The sequence below is a fragment of the Cyclospora cayetanensis genome, unplaced genomic scaffold (genome assembly GCF_002999335.1).
Source record: "Cyclospora cayetanensis isolate NF1_C8 unplaced genomic scaffold, CcayRef3 CcayRef3_contig_7, whole genome shotgun sequence".
NCBI lineage: Eukaryota > Apicomplexa > Conoidasida > Eucoccidiorida > Eimeriidae > Cyclospora > Cyclospora cayetanensis.
In genome coordinates, this window is record NW_020312700.1 from 260,484 (window position 1) to 269,854 (window position 9,371).

General features: G+C 49.1%; 1 protein-coding gene across 1 annotated transcript; it reads left to right on the top strand.

Annotated features, from left to right (window-relative positions):
- Positions 1-1,632: 1,632 nt before the first annotated feature.
- LOC34620777 (puromycin-sensitive aminopeptidase) lies at positions 1,633-5,559 on the top strand. The gene is made up of 9 exons (XM_026335468.1): positions 1,633-1,786; positions 1,962-2,040; positions 2,307-2,543; positions 2,712-2,868; positions 3,015-3,203; positions 3,459-3,782; positions 4,115-4,496; positions 4,908-5,128; positions 5,383-5,559. The coding sequence occupies exons 1-9, from the start codon at positions 1,633-1,635 to the stop codon at positions 5,557-5,559; spliced, it is 1,920 nt and encodes a 639-aa protein (XP_026191253.1).
- The last annotated feature ends 3,812 nt before the right edge of the window (positions 5,560-9,371 follow it).

Here is a 9,371-nt window from a genome sequence, read left to right on the forward strand (position 1 = left end):
AGAAATCGCAAGCCATTGGCATATACTGTCGATTGCACCGACCTAAAAATAGAGCTCGATGAAGAGGCAACCAAGGTAGTGGCCAAGATCGTAATTTACCTGCAGAAAAAGTGTTTCTCACACAGCGGGCGATGACTACCCTGGGTCAACCATCTCGGGCAGTAACTCTTGTCTTGTCCACCTCTTACTCGGTCCCCCAAACAGCTGTTTGCTGAATTTTGTTTTAGCTGTGTGCATGCTCGGCAATCGCTCATCCTGAACTGCGTTGGCCGGTTTGTACCCCGCTGGTCCCTGGCCTCCATGCCCCTCCTTTGCTAACCCAGTGTACGCGCTGCTGGCACTTTAAACTTGTTTCCGCGCTGGCTGAGTTCAGGTGACGTCTATAATGTCCGTGTATCGGTCTGAAGAAGTCTATGAGACGGACTTGGTGCTCGATGGCGAGGAATTGCAGCTGGTTTCGATCCAGCTGGACGAAACACAGCTGACTGAAGATCCCCTTACGGGTTACACTATCTTGCCAGATGGGAGACTTAAGGTGCCATATACCTTGCTTTCACCCATGAAGGAAAAGATTTTTTTTTTGAAGATAGTTGTGATCATCAACCCCAAGGAGAACCTCTCTTTCAAGGGGCTGTTCATGTTTGATGGCAATTTTGTTGCGCACTGCGAACCCGAAGGGTTCAGACGGATCACTTACTGCCTCGACCGTCCGGATTCCTTAACCCAGTACGAGGTAAGTTCAGCCATGAAGTTCATCCCTGGAATTGCCAAGGCTATTGAATTAAATAACGCTGCGGCCGCACCATAGGCAGCACGCCCGACAGAGGGAACCCCTTCCATAGGACAGACAGCCCAAGAAGCTTGCAGTTTGGCAGCTTCCGGCAGTGTGCAAACGCCCAGTACACTTGGTGCAAGGGTATTTAGTACGCCACAGGGCCAAGCAAAAATGCCGCTGCACGGAACCGCTGCCGCCACTGCGGTGTGCGCTTTCCTTCGCAAGGCACAGGCAGCTTATCCTTCCCAATCCCTCTCCCCCCCCCTTCCCTTCCCCTCCACAGATGGCTGTAATTGGCTGGTTTTGTCTGCGGGCCTGTGTCACCGCAGGTGCGCATAGAGGCGGATATGGAAAAGTACCCACTGCTGCTGAGCAATGGAAATCAGGTTGCGCATGGATTGGTCGAAAATCTTCCAGGTCGACACTACGCGACTTTTTTAGACCCATATCAACAACCATCACACCTTTTCTCGCTCATTGGTGGAAGGTTCACAAGCCTCATGACTTTATTCTGGACTTTTGTAAGACTCTTTGCGAGTGGTGTGAAGAAGGCCGCGGTTTCCTTTCTGGCACATCCTGAGCCCATCTACAAAGAAGTTTCCCCCATTGCTCTCGAGCGCTTTTGCGGGACGGCGGCAGGGGTGCTGCCTCTCCTTGAATAATTCAGTCTCCCATTTGTTTGCATATGCCTTGTTGTATGTTGCGGCTGCTCAGTTGACGTGGTCGCTGGTCCTATTTCGTTCCACGGCTGCTCTGCATTTTTATTGCAGGGATACAGAAGCGTAGTTGTCACTATCTTGGCCAGTCCACCTGGCCGTGACTTTTTACTAATGGCGAGCGATGTCCTGAAGGCGGCCATGCATTGGGATGAGGAAAATGCAGGACGAGAGTATACTCTCGAAGGCTTACATTTGGTCGGCTTCCACGGTTTCAATATCGGCATGACAAAGAACAAGGGGATGTTCATATTCGACTGCGACAGCCTCCTCGCAGACCCTCTGGAAAGCATTGGTCCGGTTGCTTTCCTGGTACCCTGAGCTCATGCACCCTCCCATTTCTGTCACTTGATGCGCTTTTGCAGGGCCACCAGTAGGTTGCCCGCCCCTTAGAAAATTAGCTGCTCTTTAAACGCTGTGTGCAAACAAATGCTTCGGCACCCGCCGCTGGTATTGTTCTGCCTTGTCAGACATGGAGTATGCCTCAGTGGTGCAGACGGTGTCCCACGCGTACTTCCACAGCTGGACAAACAACCTCATGACCATAAAGTAGGCAACTCTGCGGGAGCTTCTTTGGAGGCGCATTGCCGCAAACGCTCAGGAGGGCCCCCTTTTTCGGCGCGAACCGAGGCAAACGATGAGGAAGGGGGCCGTCGGGGGGCCCTGCAGACAGGAGGGCACGCATGGCCTTGGAAGCGCACCTGCTAGGCCTCCGGCTGCCTATTTCTTTTGGTATCTATGTTAACGCACAAGGCATGCATTTGTAGCCCCGCATAGACGCTTTCTATCTGCTCGATGTGTTCCCTTTTCCGCAGGGACTGGTCCGAGTTGTCCCACAGAGAGGGTCTAGCAACTTTCAGGGAGAAACTCTTCACTGCTACCTTGGTCCCGCCCGTAGTTACACGTATGCAAGACTTAAGGAACTTGCTGAACTTTCAGTATCCGGAGGATGCGGGCCCTCTGGCTCATCCCATTCGTCCCGAAAGCTATGAGGTAGTGGATAATCTGTACACGCCAACGGTGTTTCTCAAGGGTGCAGAAGTCATGCGCATGTAAGGCCCTCCTGGCTCAGGCTGTGCCTAACCCTTTGCTTTTTCAAGCTCCTGAGGCGAAATTATTTGGCTGTCCTGTGCCTCTTCCGTCCCGTTGCCACCTATCAGCTCCCTCATGCCACGCCTCCAATGTTTTGGATCCATCTGATGTATGTCTCCCCGACTCAGGTACCATACAATCTTAGGAGATGCTGGCTTCCGAAAAGGCATGCTTCTATACCAACAGACATATAATGGCAAAGCTACAACTTCGGATGACTTTAGGGAGGCCATGTCTAGGGCGAACAAGCGCCAACTTGATCAATTTGGATTGTGGTACTCACAGGTGGGCCGATACGGAGCCTCCTTAGTGATTGGTAGCAGCTGTTGTGCATATCTGCGTGTGAGCGTGCTACTCCAAGAGCGCGCTCAGGCATGCACCTCTTTATTCTCTCCTGAGTAGGCTGCATTTTTGTCCTTGCTTCAATGCAGGCAGGCACTCCGGAAGTTATTGTTGAGGCCACCTCATTCGATCCGGTTCGGCACACTTACAGCGTCACTGTGAGGCAGAGGACTCCGCCATCGCCTGGACAACCGGTTAAAGAGTGGCTCATGATTCCCATGAATTTCGGGCTAATCGGCAAAAAAAGCAAAAAGGATATCTTAGACCCACCAACTCAGGTAATCGGACTTCCAACTGCACAAGCAGTTGCACAGGTCTCACGAGCTGTAGGCTTATTTTAAAGATGAAATCGACACATGGCGCATCCATGCCCCCTGTTGCTGACACTTTGCACAACAGGTAACACTCTTTCTCATAGAGAGCATGCCTGCCGTCTCAATGTGTGTGGTCTGCACAAGTCCGTCTAGATTCCTTTGTGTGCATCCCTGGACACTACATGGCGTGTATTCTGTGCTCTATGCCCGTGTTCTCAGCTGGTTTTGCTCACGGGCGAGTGGCGCACCCTCCGCTACACAGGCATTACTGAAGACTGTGAACCATCTTTTTTTCGTGATTTCTCTGCGCCTGTACGACTTATCTACGAGAGGACACATCAACAATTGGCCTTCATGATGGCCTATGACTCAGACCCTATCAACAAATGGAGGGCCGCCCAAGAACTGGCAATGAGTATTATTCTTGCGAGGGCCGCCGAGGCCGTACAGAACCCTGATGTAAAATTCCAGCAGCTTCCGTCTATCTTCGTGGATTTAATGAAAGCTATGCTATTGAATAAGCAAACGCTGGGAGCTGTAAAGGTAAGGCTAATGGGGTTGGCGGGCAGACGGGAGGCGGAGCAGCTGAAGGGACTTCTCATGTACTAGACAGTCTACCTGTAAAACCGTAGCTTGTTTGTGCAAACGACAATATATCAGTGGTGGCCTGCGTAATGTGCATTCTTGAAGCATCCACTAGCTCCATGCATGACTTTTCTGGACTAGCAGATAGTTAGCCTGCGCACTTGAATACATGAGCTTTACGGCCCCTCGTGCCTGTTTCTTGGTGCTCTTGCCACTTGAAAAACGCGCCTGATACACGCACCTTCCCTCACTTGGCGCCTTTCGTGGCGTGTTACTGTGTGTGTCTGGAGGCCATGACTCTGCGGATGCCAGAAATGCTTGAACTCCAAGACCATATGCGGCCTGCTGACCCGACAGCACTTCACCGGGCAAGGCGATCCGTGATTGTGGATTTAACAAGTGCTTTAAAGAGAGAGATGCTTGAGCTGTACAATGAACTGACAAGCCAAGAGGAGAACTCCGCACTGGAGGAAGTCAGTCGACGGCCGCTACGGAACGAGCTACTAATGTACCTCACCTCGCACAGAGACAGAGAGGCGGCAACGAGAGCCTTTGAGCACTTCGCTAGCTCACGGTGCCCGTCGGACACGTTTTACGCGGTGTACGCACTTGCCAGCATGATATACCCAGAAGGGCACATCGCGCTCAATAAACTATATGAAGAAGCCGAAGGTAAGCTGAGTCCAGGGAACTGCGGCTCAGATAGCACCGTGGACAGATGCTGTAAAAATATCAGGGCTGGATGGAGGAACGGGCTTGTCTTTTCAAGCTGTTTATATCTGGCGGCTGTCGATTGGCGCGGAAGACTTGCCTTGATGACATGGAGCCGCGGCCGTTGCTCGTATTTTGTCCATCAACAAGCAACTTTGGCAGCCCTGCGTGGTGTGGGAGTGCAAATGCAGTGGGATCAGGGGGAGTGTAATATGCTTATCTTTCTTTCTGTGTTTTTCTTTCCGCACATGCCGTGTTCGCCTAGCTCGATACTACTGAGAGTGATGCACCTTTATTTAGTGCAGTTTAACATAACATTGTAGCACCCTTGTTGGTTGTGTATTCCTCTGTATTTCCGGTGGAAACGTTCAGGTAATGCGGAGCTTATCAATCATTGGTTTCGTCTACAGGCGTTAGCCGATATGCCTGATCAGCTGGAGAGAGTGGAACGACTTTTAGAGCATCCCGACTTCTCATACACCAATCCCGCCCGCTTGGGGGCCCTGTTCTTGACGCTCACGTCGTGGAACAGCATGCAGTTTCACAGAAAAGACGGAAGGGGCTATGAGCTCCTGGCCGACGTCGTTATTCAGGTAAGAACCTTGGGGGTGAAAATGAGGCGAGGGGGGCAAGAGAAGGACGGCATTAAGCACCGCGATTAGTTAGGGGCTGCGGCACGGTCTTGCCAGTACAGCAAACAGAAGGCGGAATATTCGCGCTGCGGCTTTTTGCCTTTAATGGATTCATCTCCTACTGCTGTGCTTTTCCGTGTCTACGTTGTCTCCTCAACTTTACTATGCCCTATACATCGCATTGCCTAAGAGCCTATGGTGTTTTATCTCTTCAGGTGGATAAGCACATCCCCAAAATGGCGTCTAGACTTCTTATTCCTTTGACTAATTGGACTAACTTTGTTGAAAGCCGCCAAGAGCTCATGAAAAAGCAACTCAGGCGAATCTTAAATCAGCCCTCTCTCTCTATTAATACAAAAGACTGGGCTTCCAAAGCGCTTGCCGCGAATTGAGCACAAGGGAAATACATTGATAAAGACGTGAAATGGGGACACTCTTGCGACCATCTAGAACCGCGATTTTCGTTGCCGTGGTCATAGCCTCTTGCTGCTCCGAGCTTAATTTGCTCTTTCTGACTTCTTGTCTGATGCTGGTGGCCATAATACATTTTGAGCCAGTTGAGGGTCAGAAAGAAAAAGGCTATTTTTTCCCTTCTGACCTTTAACTGAATCATATAGTATGTCTACTAGGATTGCTGTAAAGCTGGTAAAAGTCTGCGTAAGAGGGCGCCTTGAGTGAATGTGTCTCGCCAAAATGAAGAACTGGAATTTTGCTACCGTATGGGATTGTACGGAGGCTATATGGTGACGCTGTACATTTGAATTTTTTCGACACTTCGTAGGAGCGCGAACCTTGGGATGGTACAATCGTGCAATTGAACGAGCTTGTGGGCTCTTCATGGTTGGGCTCTTCGGATGTGGATAGTGAGATAACAAAAATCACGCCGAAACCTTATCACCTTTAGGCGAGTGCACATGCAGGCTCACGACCTGCCGGTCAGTGGCCCATTCATTTCCAATCTGCATGCCTTAGTAGGGCCGTAGTGTTGGTGCTTCATGGCTATTCACAGTGAAGTACCCCAACAGGATTGGTTTCCAGTTTCCGCATTGGCCAGGATATTGCCACCATGAAAGCCAGTAGGCTTGGTAGGTTCTGTGGAATCGGTAAAGCTTTCGGGTTACAAAGCCCATTTATAATAAATGTGAGATTCACATATTTACTCTTCACTTTTTCCTCCTTGCCCCTACTCTTGTGTTGTAAGCGCTCGATGCAACGTCGCGGGGTCATAAAGGAACGGCACGGGAATTCTTCCAATATCAGTGGGCAATGGAAGAAAATAGTCCACTAAACCGATAGCATTTAATTACTAGGCTAACTATATGGCTTTGGTTAAGGTCTCCGTACATAGACGCTTCAATTCACACCAATGCAAACTTGCAATAAAGTATTGTTTTGAAAAGATCCTCCCCTCCTTTACCTTACCGCACCCTTCAGACTTCCCGAGATAAGGGAGAGGGACAGCTACGACACGCGTAGCTGCTCCCCTTAAGCATTCTGAGCATCTACAAAAATTTGCACTTAATCTCCAGTGCGCACGCACACAACATTGCGACTCCTTGTGTCAAGGTAATGGTGTGCCGCAAAAACTAAGATCTACGAACAGACGAACGAATCGGTCGACTTCTTACTTAAGCTTAGCCAACCACTCCTACTGGAATAGAAAATGGATAGGTGTAGTTTGCATGCCACATTAGGCACCTCGCCCAAGGCTGCTGGCCCAGCTTTGGTTAAGTGCCACACAGAAGGGAGCTGCACTGCTACGTATCCGTGCTCCTACATACACAAAACAAGCTATTGAATGAAGTCTTTGCATAAAATATGATATATCAAGCGTCGCCAATGCGAGAGTCTTTATTCAAAGGGGCAGAATGTGGAATGCTAATGGTTGAAGGGTCATCTCAGCGAGTTTTACTTTTGTGAGAGTCTCTCATCTGAGACTGACTGAAAGCGATATTACATGTGGGCTTAGGAGGCAAAACTCGAATGCGAACACTACTGGGCGATTGGTGGTGCTCAGTGGTACCACACATGACAGGGATACAACAATCTAACATGTTCATGAAATGAATATTTATCGAGCCACATGATTATTGCTTTTGGTGTCACTGATTGTATACTCTGTTTTAACTCCTGCTCTATTGGATATTTTCGCTTGCACCGCCGAGGCCTGTGCTGTGTACATTGAACCTGCCGAGACCAGCGAGAACAGAGAATAAGCACTCATTTTATATCCCTTGGCATGAAGCCCATCCAAGTTAATGACATACAGTCTGGCTTAGCTTTGCTTGTAGTTTCGTACTTGTTCTAGAATAATACGTTGACGAACCATGCTTTCTGTGAGGAGTGCCTATGGGCTTTGTCGTCCATCATAGCGACTCGTGAATTCATAGGTGCACATGCGGTATAAAAGGAATAAAGCACAAAAGCAATGCTCTATTATTTTGCTGCATTTTCTCTCATATTTTGTCTGGGGTGCGCGTTCCATACTGGTGTCAATCAGCGGTCTCCTAAACCTCAGCTCGCCATGAAAATTGCAACTAAAAGAGCAGACACTTCTCCCATTCCCTCCTCAAGCCTTTCTTTCAGTATGGAAAGCTCTGGCATATCCAGGAAATCGATGTTTTTTCCTTGCTTTTACTTGTTTGGCACCCACAATTCCCGTGGACGGTTTTTTCAGTACCCCGTTTCCGGAAGTGAGGCTAATTATCCTGTTTTTAACTGACCTATTCTTGCATCTTTTCTACTATTAGCATGCTAATTCGCTTTTTCTAAAATTTTGAATTACATAAGCCTCATAAGCAAAACTAGCGAAAATTCCTACGAGCAGGTGAACAAATATCATAAGAAACCCGCTTCCCTTTCACTATAGTGCTATTCAGCCTATCGGTGATCCTTGTAGGTGTTCCACCTCCTTCGCTTGTTTTTAAGAAGTTATTTGAATATTCTACCTGTATTTATGAATATCATGAGCTATATCCTGTTCCGGTAGTCTTTCCCGTGGTTGGAGGAGCAGCTGTAAGCAGTGCACGTAGAGTGTCTTGGGGGGAAAAGGTTGAGGGATGACGCAAAAGAGCATATATCCCTCTATACAAAAAGAATACTTGAGCTAATCTGCGTAAGAATAAGGAAACCACTTCGTTAAAAGTTCGCTCCGCGGGCTATTCTCGAGGTACCTGCAGGCATTAAAAGCATAGGTGACTGGCGCCCTCATGGGTCTGCGGTGCCTCAGCATCCCGAGGTAGGTGTTTCTAAAAGGGACTGGCACAGTCCACGCTACCTGGACAACGCGCTTTCTGGGAACTGCAGTGTCTGAGCAACACTTGCGGCTCAAGGAGCTTGTATACCTCTTCCAAAGGAAGAAGGCCTAACTTACCTTAAAAACGAGCCCTTTAATGCATAAGGCTGAGTAAGGAAATCTTGCAGCTATCCGCAACTGGAGGCCCGTTCTTGCTTTTATGTTGGGGGCCTTGCTGTGTTCGGAAAAAGACCCATACAACATGCGGCCGACGCCGTTTGCTGCGCTTGGGGCGCAGGAGGAAGCACTACAGCTTAGGGAATTTTCTGAGACAATAGACATTGGCAGATGAGTCACTGAAGGCTTGCTTGCCTCTAGTACGGAGTACTCTGTAAGCTGCATGGGGACTCCATCCGCCCAAGTGAGGCGCCTTCTCTCCTGACACCAAAGAACTGAATATGAAGGGATACGAGTAATCTGTCAGCCGACCTGCCCGCAGCACGAAGAGCGCTAAGGATGCTTTTATTTACTCTCGCTAAACCAAAGAGAGCCAGGCGAAACAAGAAAAGGAGAGCAATTCCGGAAAAGGGACGGGGGGCAACGATCATGAAGATGATTTGCGGGAGAAAGATAAAAAGGCGAAAATTGGAGTAAAGAAGGTACAAGAATGCTAGCGGACTTTGTAAAGAAAAGGAAGCGCTTGAGGATCAAACAGCAAGCATGTGACGAGGCGGATAAGAGAATTGCCAGGGACTGGTGACCCCATCGGTTGTGCTGTCGATCTTGAAACCACATATGTAACCACGCGGCTTGTCGAACAAGGAACGTGAGTGCTCGTTTCAGGACATTCATCAACAGGAGGTCGTGGCTTTCCCTTAGTAGCCCCCCTTTTCTTATTATGTACATTCAAAAGATGGTGCTCTTACTCCTGGCTGCCCTACAGGCGATCGCACATCGGGACACACAATT